General features: G+C 42.4%; 1 protein-coding gene across 1 annotated transcript in view; it reads right to left on the minus strand.

Annotated features, from left to right (window-relative positions):
• The window catches only part of GPC3 (glypican 3), a 662,823-nt gene that overhangs the window by 154,381 nt on the left and 484,006 nt on the right, over positions 1–24,436 (minus strand). The window contains exon 7 of the mRNA XM_068250947.1: positions 18,189–18,345. Coding sequence (XP_068107048.1) covers positions 18,189–18,345 — 157 coding nt within the window. The remainder of the gene's footprint in view (positions 1–18,188; positions 18,346–24,436) is intronic.

Raw genomic sequence — 24,436 nt, forward strand, 5'->3', positions numbered from 1 at the left:
TCCCTAGCAAATACAACAATCATGGAGTCCTCTACAGAAAATAGCCCTAGCCCTACAATGAATGATAGGCTTCTCAAAGTAAAAGTGCATCTTCCCTAATTAAAAAAAAAACATGTGGACTAAATATGCTTTATTCATCATATAATTGTGAAATTCATTTTACCAATCAAATGTTACATTCAGAGGTAAAGGCACAACCCCTTTCTCACAAAATGTTTCCTTTGCCTACCTAGTTGATAATGTGACACGTTTCAGACCTTTGTCAGGCTCTCTTCATACCGGCGTCTGATAGCAGGCATGCAGGATCATCCAGTAATCTATCTCAAACTGAAAAGTGGTTGTTATGGGCTGTTGCAATTTGCACCCCAGCAGTACTGAAATCCCACTGATACCCTGTCATACCAACTAGAATTGCCTTCTTAACCACTATCCTTGGCTAACTAAACTAAGCATTTTAGGCATCTTTTTTGTTTGTCCTTACAGTTGCAGTCCATAAAAGGTCTGGACACCAAAACTTGGCTCCTCTAACACATTTAAGTGATTATGCGGGAAAAATAAAATGCAAAGAGAGCTGAATAGAATTCCTGCAGGACAAGCTTACTCAGTTTGCTTAGCAGGATTTGAGGTTTTGTTTCCCAGTTGTAGGTTAAAGTTCCAAACATTTGAACAGTACATATGTGTCCAGGAAGTCCCCAGTCAGCAGGCCGAAACACATTGCTATGTGCTTGAATAGCCATAAATCTCGGTGTACTTCCCTAGATACAGCTAATTTCCTGCACGACCATCATCTCACGTTTCTACTGTAAGCTGTGTTCAGGACAAAACATACTGTAAATATGTTTTGTTTTGAGCAGCAAGAAAAGTATTAAAACAGGCTAGAATAGCAAGGTTTTATCCTCATTTTCAGAAGTTAAAAGGCTTTTACAGCTTGAGACATAGCACTAGTTATCCAGAACGAGGGTAGGCAGAACTGTGGTTAATGTTGCTGCTTTAATTAAGTCCTGGCGTTGAATCTGACCAGAGTACTAGCAGAAATTATTTAATTATGCAAATATGCAAAGGCTTCCTCTTGGAATGTGGGTTGCTTGTTCATTAGGGCAAAAAGGTATAGGGGGTCCTAAGTTGAACTAAAAAATATGCTAAGCTGAACAATAGTTCAGTTTCTCAAAAAACTGTAGCCTTCTCCATCTCACTTGTCGGAAAGCAAATGCACAAATGAAATCAGAAAGTTATGGTGTCACAATCTGGCCTCAGTTAACTGGTATGCAGAAGTGTCATATAAAACGCTCCTCCAGCACGGGGGAAATCATAGTGGCTGCACTTGTGTTACCATATGACTCCAGGCAGGTGTGATTCCTAATCATATGGAACACCACTGGGGATAGAAGGGGGGCATATTATAAGGTGAGTGAGTGAGTGAGTGAGTGAGTGAGTGAGTGAGTGAGTGAGTGAGGATTATTAGTAGTGACTCCCTATCAGTTAGGAGGAAAAGTATATTATATATGCAGGTTTAATGTGAATCTTCAGAAAAAGTACAAACACAAACCAGTATATGCTGCTCAAAAACTGCACTTTATTGGAGAATAATGTATATTTAGAAAAATATACACACACCATAAATTAGATGATTAGTCCATACTGCTAATAACTGCCAATCAGAGAAAATAGTCCTTGGTAACGCCCCATTGTGTGAGCCCATAAGGAGAGTGTAGTATTGATTAATATGATCATAACCACTCATGGGAAACAGACAACAGGTGTGACCAATAGCCCAAAATTATAGCTGAAGGTATGGACTAATCATCTAATGGTGGTTCCTATGTAGTGCCTAGCACAGTAGCAGCAATTTTGAATTGTATCAGCAACAATTTTTTCATGTCAGTTTTTATTTCTGACATAATTATATTTATGGTGTGTGTATATTTTTCTAAATACACATTATTATCCAATAAAGTGCAGTTTTTGAGCAGCATATACTGGTTTGTGTTTGTACTTTTTCTGTTGGTTCTTTTTTTTACCAGTGCTGGCACCTGCACGCCACACACACTATTATCACTACTATATATAACCTCGATTATTATTTAATGTGAATCTTAACCGGATATAATTTAATTGATACAATTGCTTATGCATTCATTTATACATTTTTTTTAGTCAGTGCTTGCCCATTGTAACGTCTCTTCTTACACTTAATGAAAGATGTTAATAGAGATAAAGATATGGCACAGATACTTTTGGGAAATGCTGGAGTATGTGGCTGTGCAGCAGACCAACTTTTGACACCTCCACAGCTTGTAGGCAGGCCTCCTGCCACCTCCTCTCCTCCTGCTACATCCTCTTCACTGTCATCATTCTCCTCCTCCTTGGCTGAGTGGCAGTTCAACTCTACTATTGCTGCGATGATCTCTCCAGCTACACAGCCCCAGCTCCCCAGGGCCTATGCTGCATGACAGGTACGACGGTGTCACGCCATCTTAGACATGTCTTGCCTCAAAGTGGAGTCACACTGGAGCAGCTCTCCTGGCTGCTCTTAACAAACAGGTGGATCAGTGGCTGACCCCGCACCAGCTGGAGATCGGCAACGTGGTGTGTGACAACGGCAGCAATCTCATTTCCGCTTTGAATTTGGGAAAGCTGACACATGTATCCTGCATGGCACATGTGCTGAATCTAGTCATTCTAAGATTTGTGTCAACGTACCCAGGCTTAGAGGACGTCCTGAAGCAGGCCAGGAAGTTGTGTGGGCATTTGAGGCGGTCTTTCACGGCCATGGCACGCTTTGCGGACATTCAGCGGAGAAACAAGTTGCCGGTGAGACACCTGATTTGCGATAGCCCGACTCGCTGGAATTCGACCCTCCTTATGTTCTCTCGCCTGCTAGAACAGAAGAAAGCCGTCACGCAGTACCTCTACAACTACAGTAGAAGGACACAGTCTGGGGAGATGGGGATGTTCTAGACCCAACAACTGGGCACTTATGCGAAATTCATGCAGGCTCAGGCGCCGTTTGAGGAGGTGACCAACCTGGTGAGTCGCAGTGAAGGCACCATCAGCGACTTGATCCCGAACGCTTACTTCCTGGAGCGTGCCATGCTTAGAGTGGTGGATCAAGCTGTGGAGGAGCGTGAACAGGAACAGTTACGAGAGGAAGCGTTGTGGGATAAATTCTCATCAGAAACAGATGTTTCTTCAACACCTGCGGCAGCACAGAGGAGGGAGGAGGAGGAGGAAGAGTCGTGTGGGGAAGAGGAGATAGTATGTCTGGATCCAACTTTGTGCAGATGGTGTCTTTCATGCTGTCCAGCCTGTTGAGGGACCCCCATATAAAAAAAACTCAAGGGGAATGAGCTGTACTGGGTGGCCACGCTACTAGACCCTCGGTATAGGCACAAAGTGGCGGATATGTTACTAACTCACCTGAAGGCAGAAAGGATGCAGCACTTGCAGAACAAGCTGGCAACTATGCTTTACAATGCGTTTAAGGGTGATGTCACAACACAACGCAATAAAGGTACCACTGCCAGTAATCCTTCTCCCATGTCCACGCAGGCAAGGACAGGACGCTCCAGCAATCTCATGGTGATGTCTGACATGCGGACATTCTTTAGTCAAACGCCTCGCCTTAGCCCTTCCGGATCCACCCTCCACCAATGCCTGGACCGGCAGGTAGCCGACTACCTGGCCTTAAGTGTGGATATAGACACTGTGAGCAGCGATTAACCCTTGGACTACTGGGTGCGCAGGCTTGACCTGTGTCCCAATTTGCCATCCAACTTCTGTCTTGCCCTGCCTCAAGCGTCCTGTCAGAAAGGACCTTCAGCACAGCTGGAGGCATTGTCACTGAAAAGAGAAGTCACCTAAGTCACAAAAGTGTTCAGTGCCTCACCTTTAGCAAAATGAAAGAGGCATGGATGCCGGAGGGCTACTGCCCGCCCCAAGACTAAGTCAGTCCCCACACACAGCATCTCTGGCTGCATGCCGTGTGACTGCTTGCCCCAAGACTAAGTCGCTCCCCACCTCTGCTCGCAGGCTGCTTGACTGCCTTCTCTGCCGCCACCAACAGGGTCCAGGACTCCAGGTGGATTCCTGAATTTCTAAGGCCAAAACAAAAGGCATGTACATGTGCCAATTCCCCTTCGTGATCATTACCTTGCCGCGGTGAAGGGGCTTGCGTATCACAATGAAGCAATGACCGACGGCTATATGGGGGGGGTGTGCACCCAAGATAATAAGGTCGTTGCTTCATTGTGGACAGACCATATTTGATCAGCCGGACAGTCACTGTTGTTCTATCATTGAGCTACCCCACCCCGGCGACCATATGGTCTTGAAAGACGCCACGGCCTGCACTCTCGCCATGGTGCGCACCAGTCCAGCACTGCCGTCACTACAAAAACAGCCGTTTGCTGTGCGCTACACAGTGAGTTTGGTGAGTCAGTGTGAAGCAGTACTCTAATTACACTACCTGATTAATGTATACACATGCAAGATGTTTTAAAGCACTTTAGGCCTGCAACTTAGCATTCAATGTGATTTCTGCCTTTAAAACGCTGCTTTGCGTCAAATCCAGATTTTTCCCTGGGACTTTTGGCGTCTACACTCCGCCATGCCCCCGTCCAGGTGTTAGACCCCTTGAAACATCTTTTCCATCACTTTTCTGGCCAGCATAAGTGTTTCTAGTTTTCAAAGTTCATCTCCCCATTGAAGTCTATTGCGGTTCGCGAAAGTTTGCGCGAACCGAACTTTTGCGGAAGTTCACGAACCAAAAATCGGAGGTTCGGGCCATCTCTATAAATAATATATTCTTTATGGTAACAGAATGATTACGAATTGCCCCGGGCCTCTATTAATATGTTCAGTGTCCCACACAATATATTTTCTAAAGGAATATTAATTACGTCTTTCCAAGACTGCAAATATTATCTGTCCTGGATACACAATAATGCATTGCAGATGTTTGAAATAATACAAAACTCATCATAAAAATCCCTCTGTGTTTTCTGTCTCGCTGAGCTAACATAATCGTAAGTTGCTTTGTGTCCACAACTTTCTACCATATGTTTATAGTCACTAACGAACTTCTAGACCTGACATTTTTCACACATATTACTAGTTTAAAGAAAACCTGAACTGAAAATTAAAAGTCAAAATAAACATGCACTGGTCATACTTACCTCCCGTGTACTCTACTTATCAATCTCTTTCTCCTCTCCTGTGTCCTGTTCGTCCACTGTGATCAATGAAATTCTCTGTCCTCTATTTAAAAATGGCCATTGGCCATAACAGCGTTCTGGTCAGCACACAGTTAAACTGTAACATCGTCTACTTGAGCCATAGGGAAACATGGATACATCAGTTCTCCTCTCAGCTATAACTGACAGCAACTGATATATTTCAGTTCTGACAAATTGTTGTCAGAGCTGGAAGGGATCATTGCCAGAAGAAAATGGTGAGCTTCTGAGAGGAACTGATGGCAAGGTAACTATGTCATGTTCAATTGAAGTTACCTCGTGTTTATTTTAAATAATTTTACTCAGTACAGGCTCCCTTTAAGCAGTCATCTGTTAGAAGCCAGACCCAACGTGACACTAGTTGCAGGTACAGATAAATTAAGCGGTAGAACAAAAAGGGAATTGTTCCCTAGCTTAGGAAGTGGAGACATACCCACCCCTGTATAGTAAATAAGGTGTCACAGATAATAGCTAAAATCTGAGATGACTATCGGGCTTTGTTACAGCCCATGCTCATCCCGGTATTGTACATAAACAACCCTTCCTCCCCATCCCACATACCTTGGTCAGTAAAACTAGCCACACACAGGTTGATTATGATCCGATATGGCAAGCCAATCAATCCCTTTCTGATTGGAACTCCAATGCATAGTCAGATTCCTACTCTGCTTGTCAACCCCAATTTTAACAGATTTCAGGGTAAATCTATTGAGAGTTGATAAAACCATGAAAGTCGTGCTCAAGGCTTGATCTATACATTTTCTACCCCTAGGCCAACTTCCTTGTGGCTCTCCTCCCATATGTAGTATCATAACAGCACTCCTCCCATTCCATGTGCAGAACCCTTTTTAATTCGTTACACCCCTTTAGAGCCACCCCACTGTTTAATGCACAACTCCCTTAGGCAGCAGTTTCCCTTTTCTGTGTATTGCTCCATTGTTTTACCTTCACTATCCCATTTGCAGCCTTTTCTTTCATATGCAGCAACCCCTTTTCAATGTCCAGCCACCAAAGTCCCCGGCTTTTGTGGCCTTTGCTGAAATCCGTCCTTATTCTTGCTGCTTGATACAGTGCAATGCTATGACCTTTCACCTCTCCTGGCACATTCAAACAGATTGTCCAACATGTCCCTCAAGAATTTCCATTGATAAACTACACAAAATTGATTAAAGGTGGATATGCTGGAAATGACATGAAGAAAGATGAGATGACAAATTGATGCATGTGTGGCAAGCTTAAAATATTGAATAAAATCCAAATTACCTAAATTTTTGGGAAAACAGAGAAAGTCATGTGAGAGCTGCTGCTTACTTTCCTCCAGCCAGTTTCTGAGTCAAGGGGCTTGATTCACAAAGCCGTGCTAACTGTTTAGCACGGGCGTGCTAAACAGTTAGCACGTGAAGTGCCGTTCGCGGCAATTTGCGCACGCAAAAGTCCGCAAACGGCACTTCACGTGCTAACTGTTTAGCACGGCTTTGTGAATCAAGCCCAAGGTGTTCTCTGGGAGGGATGCGTGGTCTAGCTGCCACTTACTATTACTACATATCAGAACACAGGGGGACAACAAAGCCACCACTGAAAAGCCAATAAGCAACAACTTGTTGATTAAGGTTAGTGGTTGGGGGAGGGTGGGGGGTATTTGCAAAAACTTGCAAAAAGGGATAGGAATTTGTAGGGAACTAGTCACAGATAGTTATTTATAATGACTATCTATGAAAGCACTTTAGCAATAAAGTTTTACTATCATAGACCGACTTTTTAATTACATTATTGTTGAACAGCTTTGTTCATATCGACTATCTGAAGCTGGGGGGACTATAAAAATGGTTGTCTATTTTATTGCCGGAATGCAGTGGTACTGTACAAATATAGCGCAAATAAGTTATGTGGGCAATAGGGATATTATACAGCTATATAGTGCATCTCCTATAGAATGCAAATAGATGGAACACTCAGTTAGGCTCCCTGCACACTGCAAATCCGTTTTCCGATTCCGATTCCGATTCCGTTTCCGATTCCGATTCCGATTCCGTTTCCGATTTTCCCTGAATACATTCAACAGAAAAACGGATCAAAAAACGCAGCATGCAGTTAAGATTAAAAATCTGAATCGGAATCGGATGTAAAAACAGATTAAAAAGCGGAATCGGAATCTGAAATGCATGCAGTGTGCAAGAGGCCTAAGGCCTCTTGCACACTGCAAGCAATTCAGATTCAGATTCCGCTTTTTAATCTGTTTTTACTTCAGATTCAGATTCAGATTTGCAGTTTGCTCCTTGCACACTGCAAATCTGAATCTGAATCGGAGGTAAAAACTGATTAAAAAGCGGAATCTGAATCTGAATCGCTTGCAATGTGCAAGAGGCCTAAATACAGCTATACCAAAATACAAAATTACAGACACAAGGCCCTGTCTATAAAACGTACAGTTTAAGGGGTGGTAACATTTGGAGACAGGTAAAAGCAGTAAACTATAGATAAGAGGTTTGCATCAGTAACTAGATAAAATAACCTAAACAATATTGCATGCTTGCCTGAAAAGGTACATTTGTATGTAGAGCCTGACAATTTCAAAGGGGAGGGTGTGTTGAACAGGGTTAGGCAGTAAGTCTAAAGGTAGAGTAGAGCAGCAATGGGCTTCCGAGTAGAAAGCCATTCTAATCCGAAATTAAAATGAGGCTTAATTAACGCAGGTGTGGCACGGCAGACAGGGGTTACTTACCCAGAAGTTTGTCAAGCCGGAAGGAGGAAGTGCGGTAGTGAGTCATGCAACATGTCCTATAGGTCGCGTGCGAGTGGATTGAGATGCAGAGAAGCTGACGGACTTCTGGGTAAGTAACCCCCGGTCTCCCGTGCTCACACCTGCGTTAAGTCTCATTTTAATTTTGAATTCAAATGACTTTCTGCTTGGAAGCCCATCGCTGAAGGAGAGGTGCAGACGCAGAACTCTCCCAGTGATGGGAGCATAATGAGGGAGAGGCCGGACTGTGCCTGCGCTGGCTGGCAGAATTACCAGGACCCATAGCAGAGGATCCAGGCACCCTGGGAAGATGGAAAGTGACCGATCTGCCTGAAGGGGGCTGGAGGAAGACCCAGATATGTATATATTTTTTTGTTTCCCTTATGTAGCCCATTCCTGTGCGATCGACCGATATCTTGCATCCTGCTCGATCGATTAAGCTGGTCGATTCTACATGATATCATCCACTTTTCATCAAATGGGCATACTGGAACACACTCGACCCTCTCTCGATTCCCCCTCGATTCGATAAAATGATCGAATTAAGAAATCTATCATACAGCAAAATCTCTAGATGTATGGGCACATTTATGCACCCTGCACACTGCAAATCTGATCTGCGATTTTGATTCTGCTTTTCAAAATGCGATTCCGATTTTCCCTGAATGCTATCAAGAGAAAAATGCAGAAAAAACCGCAACATGCAGTAACGATTAAATATCGGAAAACGGATTTGAATGTAAAAAACAATAAAAACTCGGAATCAGAATTGCATGCAGTGTGCAGGGAGCCAGAGTCTCAAGTTTCCTTAAAGATTCAGACCCAAAAATGCTTGTTGTGACAGAGTCTCTTTAACCACTTCCGGATTTCAGGTGGTTTGGCTGATCTGTGCTGCGGGGCTCTTCAGCCCGCAGCACAGATCAGATATCAGGCAAGGCGATCAGACTTCCCCCCCTTTTCTCCCCACTAGGGTGATGTCCTGCTGGGGGGGTCTGATCGCAGCTGCGCTGCTGTGCCTAGCGGGGGGGCTCCTCTGCCTCCTTCCCTCCCCCCCCCCTTCATTATGGGCTGCGCAGGACGGAAATCCGTCCTGCGCCACCTCAGATAGGTTTCAGCCTATCAGATGCCGGCGATCCCCGGCCAATCAGAGGCCGGGGAACGCCGATCTCCTTTACGGCGTTGCTGCGCAGCAGAGCCGTATGTATGTTAAAAGCGGGGAAGATGTTCCCCGCATGTTTACATTTACCCTGCGAGCCGCGATCGGAGGCTCGCAGGGTGTTCACGGAGACACCCTCCGTGAACTGACATGGAACGTTTCCATGGAAACCGCTTCAAGATTCAGGGGCGTACTTATGCGTACGCAGAATCCTGAAGTGGTTAAACCCTATGTATAGTGTTTATTTACATTTTGCACTTAAAACAAAAAATAAACATTCCTACTTTTTTAAATATTTCAAAGAACTATACATTCTATAGTGCCTATCAAAAGATATTTACCTCCTTTGAAGCTTCCATTTTTTTGTCAAACAACATTGAATCATGGTGTAATTATTATTATTTTTATTTACTCTGATCAAGAAGTAGACAGTTTTATTGTAAATTGAAAAGAGAATTCTGCAAAGTGATTTAAATTAATTAGAAACATAAAACACCTCTCTGCATGTGTAATCACCGCCCTCTAATGTAATTCACCTAAATAATCAATGGTGTAGCCAATTATTTTCCAAAGACATAACTAGTTACGGTACAAGGAAATCACCTCTGTGTATTAGGGGGAATACATCTACTGTACTATAAATACACATATATTGGGAAAGAAAGACAATCGAGAGCCCAAATAGTAGGCTATAGGTATAGATTGATAAAATTGAAAATGTACTCACAAATGTTGGTTGCCACTAAGGCAACCACTGTAATCGCAGGTGGGGAGATTAAATCTGACCCGTTCTCCGTAAATGTAGAAAGGGGTGACACCCCTCCACCAAGGGTGGACAAACAACAATAATATTTGAACAGAGGCACCAGATGAGCATAAAACACTTAAAAACCAATTTAAGAAGAAAGGCAGTGGTGCATTTACCTCCCCAAACGCAACAGTCAAGGGTCCACTGAAAAATGTTTCTTTAATGACAACACCACAAAATATTTGCAACACGTTTCACGGGCTACAACCGGCTTCATCAGGCAATAAAAGGAGCTGACCACAGTCCCGAAGGCGCTTTTACCTACTAGGACTGCAGTCAGCTCCTTTTATTGCCTGATGCAGGCTGTAGCCTGTTACAAATATTTTGTGGGGTGTTTTCATTAAAGAAAAAGATTTCAGTGGACCCTTGACTATTGAGTCTACTTTGGAGAGAAAAGTCCACCTTTGCCTCCCTTTTTAAACAGTTTTTAGCTATTTTAGTTACATATATTGGGAAGATCCAAATTAGCTCAACAGTGCAGTGGTAAAATGGGCATTCACGATCTCGCCCTGACCTGGCTTTCATCCTACCTCTCCAACCGCTCCTTCACGACCTCCTTCAATGAGTCCTCGTCCACCCCCAACCACCTCTCAGTGGGAGTCCCCCAAGGCTCGGTCCTTGGCCCCCTACTGTTCTCCCTATACACATCCTCCATTGGCAAGGTTATCTCCTCCATGGGTTTTAACTATCATCTGTATGCAGATGACACACAGATCTACCTCCACACCCCTGACATATCCACCACTACCATGGACAAGGTCTCCTCCTGCCTATCTGCCATCTCCTCCTGGATGTCCGCTAGGTTCCTAAAACTAAATCTAGACAAAACGGAATTTATGATCTTCCCACCCCGGTCATCCCTGGACCTCCCAGATGTGCAGGTCACTGTTAACCACACTACTATTCACCCTACCTCTCAAGCCCGCTGTCTGGGTGTCACCCTGGACTCCGCACTCTCCTTCACTCCCCACATCCAAAACCTCACAAAGTCCTGCAACTTCCACCTTCGTAACATCTGTAAGATTCGCCCTTTCCTGACCCCTGCCACCACCAAACTCCTCATCCATTCCCTCATAATTTCCCGCCTCGACTACTGCAATGCCCTTCTGTCTGGACTCCCTAAGACCCGAATAGCCCCACTGCAGTCCATCATGAATGCGGCTGCCAGAATTATCCACTCCTCCCATCGCTCCACCAGGGCGGCTCCCCTCCGTCAATCCCTCTACTGGCTTCCTATCCAGTCCAGAATCAGATTCAAGATATTGTGTCTGACCTACAAATCCATCCACAAAACCTGTCCAACCTACATTTCTGATCTTACTCAGAGATACACACCAAGCCGCTCACTTCGCTCCTCCAATGAACTTCGCCTGACCGTCCCCCGCATCACCCAGTCCCATGCACGCCTCCAAGACTTCTCAAGAGCCACTCCGACACTATGGAACTCCCTACCTCCACCCATTAGGGCAGCCCCCTCCTTCAACACCTTCAAGAAGGCCCTCGAAACTCACCTTTTCACTCTTGCCTACCACCCCTCACAATTGCTCTAAACCCACAGCCGAACTCTGGTCCCCTACCTCTCGTGTCCCTACCTCTCCCTCTAGATTGTAAGCCTTTGGGCAGGGTCCTCACTCCTTTTGTGTCCTACCTGATCATGCACCTCTATTACTGTGCACCCATGCTATGCATTTGAGTGAACCTAACTTGCCTAACTCCATGCTCCCATCCAGTGACTGACTAAGCATTACCTTGTACTCATACTGTGCTGTGTGATCTGGTTTTCTTGTATTCCTGTATTGTCATATTGCTGTTTGTCACCCCTAAATATTGTCTGTAACCTAAATTAATGTCCAGCGCTGCGTAATATGTTGGCGCTTTATAAATACAACAAATAAATAAATAATAAATAAATAGTGCAACCTGGCTAGACAAACCTGGAAGAACTTCAAATCACTGTGCTATGATGAAGTGGGGTCCTGCAGCTTGTAGCTATTTCCACTTAAGGCGCGAACAAAAGCACTACCGATTTCTCCATCTCCATGGAGTATGCACTATGCCAAATTACAGAAGGACCCAACAAAAAGGTACAGGATGGCACTCAATAGGATGGTAAAGAAATTGCCCGTAAACACCAGGCTTCATGTACAGACTCTTATCCTGGAAAAGCCGAGAACCGCCTGCTTTTACATGCTTCCCAAAGTCCACAAAGAGGGGAACCCAGGCAGGCCCATAATCTCAGGGAATGGAACTCTCACAGAGAATATCTCAGGGTGGTTGGAAAACATTCTGAAGCCTCTAGTCTGTAAAAGACCCAGCAACATACAGGATACTACACACCTCCTGAACCAACTGGCAGCCATTGGCCCAGTGCCTGAAGGCACCATTCTTGCCACTATGGATGTAGAGTCTCTGTACACCAACATTCCCCACAATGATGGAATTGCGGCCTGTCGCAAATATCTTCAAGGTTTGGGCACACCTATAAACTCAATTGCTGGACTAATGAGATTCGTTCTCACACACAATTATTTCACTTTTGGGGAGGACCTCTATTTGCAGCAAATGGGAGTGGCAATGGGCTCACGGTTTGCACCGCAGTACGCAAATCTCTTCATGGCAAAGATTGAAGAAGAATACCTGAATACTTGTCATATAAAACCCATGGCCTACTTCCGTTTTATCGACGACATCTTGATCATCTGGTCTGCAAGTGAGGAGGATCTTGTCCAATTTCACAGGAACTTCAATGCTTTCCATCCCACAATCAAACTGAAATTGAGCTACTCTCACAAGGAGATTAACTTTCTTGACACCACCATATACATCAGAGAGAACAGCTTACAAACGTCCATGTACCGCAAACCGACGGATCGTCCCACATACCTCAGGTATGACAGTTTCCACCCCAAACATATAAAGAATTCCATAATTTACAGCCAGGCAATAAGATGCAATCGGATCTGTTCTGACAAGGATGACAAAGACAAACACCTGGGTTACCTGAAGAAGAATTTCATAAAACAGGGATACAATCCTCTAATGGCTGAGACCCAAATCAGGAAAGCTAACAACATCCCTAGGACTCAGCTCCTGGAGTACAAGCAGAGCCAGGAAGAGAGCCGTGTCCCACTGGTAGTAACCTACAACCCACGCTTGGAAATCTTAAGAAAGATTGCAAAAGAACTTCATCCTGTTCTACACAAGGATCAGAGACTGAAAAAGATATTCCCTGAACCTCCCCTCCTTGCGTTCCGACAGCCACCCAATCTTAAGCAGATGATAGTGAGGAGTGCCTTAAATAGGCAAGAACAGAATGGAACATTCCCCTGCCGAGGAAAAACATGTGGGACCTGTGAATACATCCATTCCACTGACAGGATACTAATACCGGGTACACAACAGGAATACAAAGTACAAGGCACCTTTTCCTGCGACTCATCTAATGTGGTATACCTGATCATGTGTGCAAAATGCCCCAAAGGAATTTATGTGGGAGAAACAAGTCAACCACTGCGGGATCGCATGACACACCACAGATCCACTATTAACAGCAGGAAAAAGGATATTACAAATTATACTGATCTCCCAATACCAACACACTTTTGTTTACCTGGACACAGTTTAAGCGATTTTCGCGTCACTGTATTAATAGGTGGCTTCAAATCGGGAAACATGAGACTAACACAAGAAACTAAGTTTATACATTGGTTCAAAACTGTACAAGATGGTTTAAACAAGGACTCCAACTTCTTGTGCTGGTACGATGGGTTTTAAATGCCACAGTTCTTTTAATTTTAATTTTTCTATCGTTTCATTCATTTTTGTGCCATATGCTGTGTAAGATGGAATTCACTGTCACTATTCATTTTATTTGCTTTCAGGTGCTGGCTTTAAATGCCACAATTCTCTTAAGCTTAGAATTAATGGTGCATGTAACCAGGCCAGTTACCATTTGAATTCGGAATTTACGATGTCTCTTCATCACCAGAGTCTGCTTTATGTCATGTTGAGGATTCTATTGATCTTATCAATTTCGATAGGATGCCTGGGAAAGCCTCCTCAGTAACAGTTAAGGCATCTAATTACATTTATGTTTGCTAAAGAATGTTTCTCCTCTGTATGTCAGTGTATATAAGCTGTGTTTTTCAGTTCTGGTCAGGAACCAGTCCGACAAAGGCTTTTTATAAGTCGAAAGCTCACTGTTTATCCATCTCTAAGTTAGCCAATAAATGGTATCATCCTGATTCAAAACTCCATGGAGTAGTGGAGACATTTTACAGGTTCCTTCTAATAAAGAAAAAAATCTTTATCTTTAAATCTTGACTCTGAGCCAGAGTGAGTCTGCCAATCAGGTGTTCCCTGAGGTTACTGGCCAGATGCTTGTGCCATCCATGTGACAGCAAAGAAGCCAATGCTTCCTCCTGACTAGTGATGATCGTAATCAGCTAATTATGATTACGCAAATTTTTGCATCAATTTTCGCAATTACGCCTATACATAATTATGATTTTTAGTTAATTGGTTTTGCATAGTCATTTGTAATTTCGCATAAAATTTTGCTAAATTTCGTGCCGACTTTAACAGTGAATAGCAAATCCTCCATACATGCTATTGACACCAAATTTGCTAAATATTAAGGAGAATAGTGGGTACCAGTCAAAAAAAGAATTTTCCAAATATACCTTGTAGTTTTTGAGAAAATCGATTTTAAAAATGCAAAGTAAACGTTTTTTTTTAAACTAACAAAAATGAGAGTTTAAAAACCATTTTTCTGCGCATTTTTAAAATCGATTTTCTCAAAAACTACAAGGTCTTTTTGAAAAATTATTTTTTCAACTTGTAACCACTATTCTCCTTAACCACTTCAGCCTATCTAAACGGATATACTCGTCCAGATGGGCTGCACTAACTGCCGCTGGCACCACATGCTCATGCGCGTGTTCCCGCCGCCTTCCGTTACCCCGGAGATCAATGAATGGGAGCACAGTTCCCATTCATTGATCTAAGTCCCAATATGAAAGACCGCCGGCTTCTCTGAAAAGCCACGAGCTTTCTAAGTTTCACGCCCTCCCTTCACTTCCTGTAAGCAAGAACACTCGCTTACAGGATGAAAAACAAAAAAAAATGACTTAGGCCATCTTGTGGCCAAATAGTAAAACTACATCTACATACTTTTTTAAAAAAAAATCACAATCAATTACATTTAAAATTATCTTGTAAAAACAAAACAGAGGACACCGAGAGCCCAATAGTGCAATATTGTCTGGTAAGCTCAATATATAAAATAATGGCAAAGGTTCTTATACTCACAAAGGTGGGTTACCATCAGGCACCCACTTGACAGGCAGGTGGGGAGTATTAGTACCTGACCCCACTCAGGTATAAAAGTCGCTCTCTGTAGATCGGGAAATGGGGAAAGAACCCCCCCACAAGGGGTGGACTTAATAGTGCAGTAATATGTACGAACAAAGGCGTCAAGCAGAGTAAAACAATGTTCTAAAAATGATAAAAAGAGGGAAGTCGAGGTGGACTTACCTCCCTCTGGTAGTGGACATATACTCAAATGCAGAGTAAAAATATATACAATTTATTCACAACTCCATAAAATCACAACACGTTTCGTGGTCAACAGTCCCGCTTCATCAGGCAGTATAGGAGCATACAAAACTGGTTCAGGTCCATAAAGCGTGTGAGCGCTTATATATAAATTGTATATATTTTTACTCTGCATTTGAGTATATGTCCACTACCAGAGGGAGGTAAGTCCACCTCGACTTCCCTCTTTTTATCATTTTTAGAACATTGTTTTACTCTGCTTGGCGCCTCTGTTCGTACATATTACAGCACATTTAAAATTATCTGTTTGCCTCCCCACTCCAAAAAAAACCCCAAATAAAATTTTTAATTAAAAAAAATTACAATTAAAAACAACAAAAAACAGTTACCTAAGGGTTTGAACTTTTTTAACATGCATGTCAAGAGTGTATAACTATTATTTTTTTTAAATTATAAGCTTGTAAATAGTGATGGACGCAAATTGAAAAAACGTACCTTTATTTCCAAATGAAATATTGGCGCCAAATATTGTTATAGGGACATAATTTAAATGGTGTAATAACCGGGACAAATGGGCAAATAAAATATGTGGGTTTTATTTATGGTAGCATGTATTATTTTTAAGCTATTATGGCTGAAACCTGAGAAATATTTAATTTTTTCAATTTTTTTCTTAATATTCCTGTTAAAATGCATTTAGAAAAAAATAATTATCTTCAAAATGTACCACCTAAAGAAGGTCTACCGTAACTGGTGGCAGAAAAAACAAGATATAGATAAATTCATTGTGGTAAGTAGTCAAAGTTATTGGCGAATGAATGGGAGATGAAAGTTGCTCGGATGCATAATGTGAAACACTGAAGGCTGAAGTGGTTAATATATGCAAGCAATATATAGCAATTTTGGTAGCAATAGCATGTATGGGGACTTTGCTATTAACCACTAAAGTCAGCACAAAATCATGCAAAATTTCACTAAAATTACGAGAAATTATGAAATATTACAATTACATACTAAATTTATTACGATTATCCCTGAAATTTTGCATTACGATTACGATGCGTAATTGCGAATTTTGATGTGAAATTTCGGCCCACCACTGCTCCTGACAGTCAGACAAGTGACTTTTTAAAAGGTGAACTACCATGCTAACCAGAACATTTCTTACAGTACGGAAAATGTAATAAATGTAATAAGTACACCAAATACTTTTTACTCCCGCAAATAAACAATTGCACGACTATAACTGAACACAGAAAAGCTTTTACTTGGGAGTTTCTTCAGTTATTTCCACTTCTCCAAAATTACTCTCCTCTCCATTGATGGTTACTTTTCCATTCAGCCTTAGGGCCCATGCACACCTATAATCGCAAAACGCCGGCGATTGCGGGAGTGATTTATCTGCGATTAACGAGGAAAAATCACTGGACACTGCGGCGGTTTTGGAGCGATCGTGATTAGCGTGCTTTGAACGCTAATCACAACTGCTAATCGCGAAATGCAAATCGCCGGCAAACCGCTGCATGCAACACGTTTGCTGTTATCGCTAACCGCAAACGCGGCAGTGAGAACACTGCCATTTGCTACAATGTGTAATGGTTTTTACAAAACCGCTAGCGGTTTGCCATGAGCGGGAATCGCGCGATTCCCACTCAGGTGTGAATGGGCCCTTATTCAGCACAATTCACAAATCATGTACAGTAAATACACTCAAAGGAAATAGTAGTCTAACAGGAAATACCATCCAGGTGGAATTAAAAGGGTGGCTGGTTTTGTTTTAAAGAACACCTACATTGAGAGTGATATGGAGGCGGCCATATTTATTTCCTCTTAAACAATACCAGTTGTCTGACATCGTTACTGACCTCTCTGGCTGCACCAGACACAAGCATGCAGCTAATCATCTGATCTGAAACATTTGATCTGCATGCTTGTTCAAGGTTTATGAGTAAAAGTATTAGAGGAAGAGGGTCAGCAGGGCAGCCAGACAAGGTGCTTTGTTTAAAGGGAAGTAAATGACGGCAGTCTCCATGTCCCTCTCACTTCAGGTGTCCTTTTATTTTTTCGACCCATATTGGGTTGTCACTAAGAGTTTTCCTGAGCCTCAGCAGATCTTGACGTTTTCTAGAGTTGCTGGTAAGGCATCGATCAATGTCCCATCCCACTCAAAGATCTGCTGTCATATCTCCTCCCTGTCATGAGATACCTTCTCTAATGTCTTATCCCACTCACTGATATGCTTCCTGCTATGGCCATGTCACCTCCCTCCTATTAGGTAGCTTTTCTCACATCCCCACCATTCACTGCCATGGCTATGTCTCCTTCCTCCCATGAGATACCTCCTATATCGCCCATCCCACTCACAGATATGCTCCAACTCTTGCCATGTCCCCCTCCTTCCCATAACAAATCTACTCTCATCCCCATCCCACCTCCTTTATCAATCTCATGAATTGATGAAGAAATTCTATAACATTGAGAAGCAAGGCTAGGTGGTTGAATGTACAGTCTGAATTAATGCTTCTAAAGCAATATAGTCAAACGAAAGCACTTCTCTAGCAGAGCTATGTGACGATAAACTCCATATGTGGAAGAAATAGACTGCTTGAAGGCTGACTTCATCAACACTGCCTGCCAAAGAGAAGAAAACCTGAAAAAAGTGACAGAATGAAATTAAATCAAATAAATCAGTCTTACCTGGTATTAACCTTAGCTGATTCCTTATTCTAAGGCCACTTTTCCCTGAGCCATCTTCACATTCATCCTCATCATCACAATCCCCACTATGCGATCCCTCATCTTCCACAGTTCTGCCAATATTTTTCCTTCGCTGTGTCGACATTCCCTTTAAAAGCTGAAAGCAGATGAGAAGTTAGGATAAATTGTAAATAAAAATGATGATCCATCAGAAGTATAGCTAAGGAAGTTAAGGTAGCACGAGTGAGTATACGAAGAAATATCTCATATTATAGCTCATCCCCCACTCAACCTAAGGATAATACTAGTCTAGAAATGGTAGTGTTTCATGCAAATTTCAAATACTACCCAGAAACCAAAATCGTGTGTAGGTACCATAGCTTGCACACAAGGAATGCACCAGGTACTGATACTGAAAGAAGCATTGAAAGAGCATCACACTGTAGCTACACAGCACAGTACAGGAGTTCAGCGTCCAGAGCACAGCCGGTATGAAAGGACTAGCCCAAGGTCAGAGAGCAGCTGTCTCCAGGATTAGATCTGGACTCTCCAGGACAAGTGCCATGACTTTGAAATGTAAGTGGCATCATTCATCGAACACCTTTCAAAGGAGAACAGGCCCCCTAATCTTACTGTGTTCAGTTCTTTCCCATAAGAAGGTTGGGACAGAAGAAACAAGAGATACTCGGAAAAAATCTACATGCACTTTACAGTTCTCTTGAACACCAAGGGCTCAACTTAGTTCAGTTCAGAATGGAAAATGGATGGGGGGGGGGGGGGGGGGACAACAACGATAAAACAACAGCTGTGTGAGCAGACAGTCAAAGTATCGCACACTTCAAGTATTCACCTCCAAAGTTCCGGCAATCCAATCACTTTGTAGCTAAGCAAAGTAACCAATTTAGTTGGTTTTCCAGTTTAGACACGGTGGCATGTTGAGGTAAAATGGGGTCCTGGGCAAAAATGAATTTAGGGTCCCAGCATGTATTCATACTATACTGACAGTACACTTGTGACCTTACAGTCTCTGACTTATTGGGCCCTTAAAGAGGAACTCCAGTGAAAATAATGTAGTAAAAAAAAGTGCTTCATTTTTACAATAATTATGTATAAATGATTTAGTCAGTGTTTGCTCATTGTAAAATCTTTCCTCTCCCCGATTTACATTCTGACATTTATTACATGGTGACATTTTTACTGTGGGCAGGTTATGTAGCTGCTCCTAGCTGTTTTGGCTTTTAGAGACAGCAGTAAACAGCTAATTCCTGTCTGTGAAGCTTGTTACATTGTGGCAGTTTGCCCAGAGTACCGCGGTACTCAGAGCTTCTAGTGGGAGGGGTTTCAGCACAAAATCAGTCATACAGCGCCCCCTGATGGTCTGTTTGTGAAAAGCATCATATTTCTCATGTAAAAAGAGGTATCAGCTACTGATTGGGATAAAGTTCAATTCTAGGTTGGAGTTTCTCTTTAAGGAGTTTGGGGCATGGGCGATTGTCCATTTTGACTCTATGGAAGCACCACCCCTGATTAGACATTTTAAAAATAACCCATGCTGACAAAAACACAAGGGGAAAACTGTTGACTTTCTTGAAAATGCTAGCTTCCTGCCTGACATGCTGTTCCTCTTTGCTTACTAGGAACGATCGGAAATGCCAATTTCCATTTTCTGAGAAGTGTCTTTCCAATTTCCACTGAATTCCTGATTTCTTCAGAATGTTATTTTTTTGTTACTTTTTTGTTATTTTTGTCAATAAAGTTTATTAATGGTAAAAGGAACAATTTTTTTTTTATTTTTTGTTTGCGGAATCCACAATTTTTTTCCAGATTTTTGCAGTTTTCCGCTATTTTTCAGAATCCGCATTTCCGATCGGAACCGGCGGTAAACTTCCTGTGATTGGTCTAAAGGCTCATACACACATCAGACCATAGTCTTTGGTAAATGAAAGATCACAGACCAATTTTACCCCCTTCCATGTAGTATGAGAGCCATACCTACACAGTCTATTCTATGGAGCTGAACTCCCCATCAGACAGAAATCTTTGCAAGATGCTGCACACAAAGATGCTGTACACATTCAACAGATCAGTATCTGCAAAAGATCTGTTCCTGCCAAAGATCCGTTCCTGCAAATTGCATTCATAGTCTATGATATCTGCAGATCATCATACACACCTTGTTTAACAGACATTCATCTGTGGATTTTCAGATCGGCAGATGATTGTCTGATCTGCAGATGAATGTCAGATAAACAAGGTGTGTATGATGATCTGCAGATCTCATAGACTATGAATGCAATTTGCAGGAACGGATCTTTGTCAGGAACAGATCTTTTGCAGATACTGATCTTTTATGTCTGTACAGCATCTGTGTGTGCAGCACCTTACAAAGATTTCTATCTGATGTGGAGTTCAGCTCCATAGAATAGACTGTGTAGAGTATGGCTCTCATACTACATGGAAGGGGGCAAAATTGGTCTGTGATCTTTCATTTTCAAAGACTATGGTCTGATGTGTGTATGTGGCCTAATACTTCAGAGTCTTCTGATTGGCCTAAAATGTCTGCGGTAATCGAATTTCCATGGTACATGGTTCCATGGTTTCTCTGATTGGCCCAATGATTCAGAGACTTGTGGTTGGTCTAAAATTTTCAAGTCTCAATAATGCAGTATTTTCAGTAGAATTCTGTTTTCCACATACTGATTTACAATTGTAAATTCAGAAATCAGAATTAGATCTCACCACAGGGGTAGAGTGCCACACAGCAGACAGGAAGGAGAATGGCAGTGTTTGGATCCTGCGGAGGTGAGTCACTTGCAGTATGTTTTTTTCCCCTGCTTTTGGGGTCTAAAAAGCACATAAAAAAGTACCACTTTTAGACCCTAAAATCAGGAAATAATTATACCGCCAGGGAGGTTAAAGGGTACCTGAAGTAAAATGAAACATGATGAGATAAACATGTGTATGTACAGTCCCATTTCTACTTAGGAATAGCCCTTAGTCCTGGTTATTCTTTTTTCTCAGTTTAAGGGTAAAAGGATACCCGAAATGACATGTGACATGATGAGATAGACATGGGTATGTAAGTGCCTAGCCCACAAAAAACTATGCTGTGTTTCTTTTTTTTTCTTTTCTCTGCCTGTAAGAGTTAAATATCAGGTATGTAAGTGCCTGACTCAGTCCTGACTCAGACAGGAAGTGACTACAGTGTGACCCTCACTGATAAGAAATTCCAACCATAAAACATTCCTAGCAGAAAGGGGAATTTCCTATCAGTGAGGGTCACACTGTAGTCACTTCCTGTCTGAGTCAGGGCTGAGTCAGCCACTTACATACCTGATATTTAACTGTTTCAGGCAGAGAAAGAAAAAAGGAACACAGTATAGTTATTTCTGTGCTAGCCACTGTACATACACATGTCTATCTCATCATGTCGCATGTTCCTTTGCCTGTTCTAATGTGCTCTGGCTTACTGCAGCCTTTCCTAATTGCACAGTGGCTGTGTTATCTCTGTTATATGATCTAATCTGTTTCCTTCTGTAGGCTCTGTTGGGCTAAGGCTTGAATGTGTGGAATGTGCAGGGCTGCTTGTGATTGGATAGAAGCGATACACACCTTCTGCAGGCCCCCTCTATGACTCACACACTCTGCTTATGTGAGCCTATCACAAGCTAGTTAGTTTGTTTGTAAACACTGCTTAAAACTGTTAATTACAAGCCAGGATTGCAGCAGGGAGTGGCAGAAACAGCACAGAGGGGCCCAGGAGAACATAATGAATAGAATGGTATGCTTTTTGCTGTAAAAATTTTAGAGTACAGATTCTCTTTAAGTCTGGCCTCAAAATGAGTGTTTCTCTGCAGCTAATTAATACGTAACTCTCAGTGATAACTAATTAGGGGCAGTACAACTCCTGTGCAGTGGAGAAATCCTGTGCAGGAAACAGATAAGTTCTGTATTTATCTGTGTGGGAGCTAAATAAGAATAAAAAACTACTGTTATGTACCCAAGTTAGTCACAACTTTAAACATAGATTTTAACCTTGAAACAAAAAAGTAAGTCTATTCAATTATCATAAGTTTATTTTCATTGGTTGCCTTTAAAATACAAATGCAGAGAAAATGCATTTTATATTCTGACTCGTGAGCTTAGCCCGTTTAAAAATGGGCTAGGTCTGTCACCACTCCCCTTCTGGCCATCTCCTCCCTCAGCTCTCCTCAGTGTCTCTGTCCCTCCCTACACATGCGCAGTAGCGCAAAACACTGGACACACACACACACACACACACACACACACACACACACACACACACACACGAAGTGCAGGGACGCAGAGACACTTGAACATTATTATATAGGATTACTGGGAAGATTAAAAAAACAAAGTCAAGTTTTTCTGTCCCCATTAGGAAAATTTCCACCACTTCTTGTCACACTGTCCCAGATAATCCAATATAGGGAAACAAAATCACAGACTGTGTTTTTAATGCCATCTTAGTCCCTAAGAGAGAGATTTTACCTCACTTCCTGTTTTCCATGACCCGGTCACTGAATCCAGAAGTGAGCAGGGATCTCCATAACGGAAACTAAGACAACATTTAATAAAGCCTCCTCCTTCCTACAGCAAGTAATACAGTACATTTTATATTCTCCTCTGGTTTATCACTAAGTCAATTTTCAAACTTGATCCAACCATACATTAATTCAATCATAGGAAATAATTTCTCACAATTCAAACAGTTTTGTAAAACAGACCTTAAATCGTCATTAAATGACAGGATTCTGAAAAAAAAACTCCTGCTGAGAAGTTGGAGAGAGTTCATCATTACTTAAGGGTCCTCAAATACTTTTCCTTCTGTGCCTCTGAGAGGAGCTGAATTTATAAATGCTATGCTAAGTGAAACAAGAAGCAGGAACTCCTTTCTGACTATTGTGCCAACTGCTGGCCATTGTTGGATTCGGCTCCCCTAAAATGGCTCAGTTTTCCCTGTGTTGGGGGCTGGCTCTAAACACATTACTATAGTGCTGAGTAAAGACTTATTTTTTAGTGAAATGAATGAAAAATGTTAATGTCATAAGAAATATATTAACCACCCACATGCTTAAGTGGACCTAAAGCCAAGACTAACACTTAACATTTATTATTTTCCTAACTTTTATGGAAAAAAGATAGAAAACTCTGTCTGGACTCCTGATCATGTGATTAGACAAGACACAGAACATTTATATTACGCTTTTCTCTTGGCAGACTCAAAGCACCAGAGCTGCAGCCTCTAGGACGGGCTCTATAGGCAGTAGCAGTGTTAGGGAGTCTTGCCAATGTCTCCTCACTGTATAGAGCAGATATTCAAACACTGGTCCATACACACATCCAATTTTGATTGGCCAGTCACTGGCCAATTTTACCACCTTCATGTAATATAAGGGCCAACAAATTTGTAATACTACCAGCAGATTATGTAAGTAAGCTGTAATACTAGATGGAAATGGTAAAAGTGGCCAATCATTGGTCAATTAAAATTGGATGTGTGTACCAGGCTTTAGTAAGATGCATTCTGGGAAACATACATCAGGAGTGGCTTCATGGAGCCCACCCCTCTGCTTTTTCATTGGGCAAATTTAAAGAGATAGTGATCGGCAATCATTTCTGCTAAAGTAATGCAAGGTTTCAGATCACCATATTTATATCCGCAGAGTAATGATTGGCAGAAATGGTCACCACTTTTATAGGGGATAACCAGTTATCTGGGACTGAACTTTTTCTGTGAGGATCACCAGATAACAGTGATTGGGGCCAAGAGCAGATTCTACGAACCACAAGAAAAAACAAACAAGCAAACCAGGTGAAGCAGACTATTTGGGCGCGTGATCACTGCTGCCCAGCGCCTGACCCTGTAATGTATTACATATATAGTGGCACAGCGGTATTTACTGTGCAGAACTCTCAGAAACTAATATGCCGCACAGATCACCTGGTAGAACTAAAGATGCCACCACCAGTGATATATTTCAGAATGTAAATCAGGGAGAGGAAAGATTTACAGTGGGCAAACAGTGACTATATAATAATAGGCAACTGTCCCTGCGTACAGCAGGGACAGTTGTCTCAGTGTAGCTGGGTCCGTGCTTTTTGCTACTGCGCATGTGCGCAGCACGGACCCAGCCTCACACAGGCAGAAGGACGGGGACGGGGCCAGGGAGCCAGGCAGGCGTGTGAGCGGGCGGCCGGGTGTGCGCGTGCATGTTGGGTACGTG

The sequence above is a fragment of the Hyperolius riggenbachi genome, chromosome 8 (genome assembly GCF_040937935.1).
Source record: "Hyperolius riggenbachi isolate aHypRig1 chromosome 8, aHypRig1.pri, whole genome shotgun sequence".
Taxonomy (NCBI): domain Eukaryota; kingdom Metazoa; phylum Chordata; class Amphibia; order Anura; family Hyperoliidae; genus Hyperolius; species Hyperolius riggenbachi.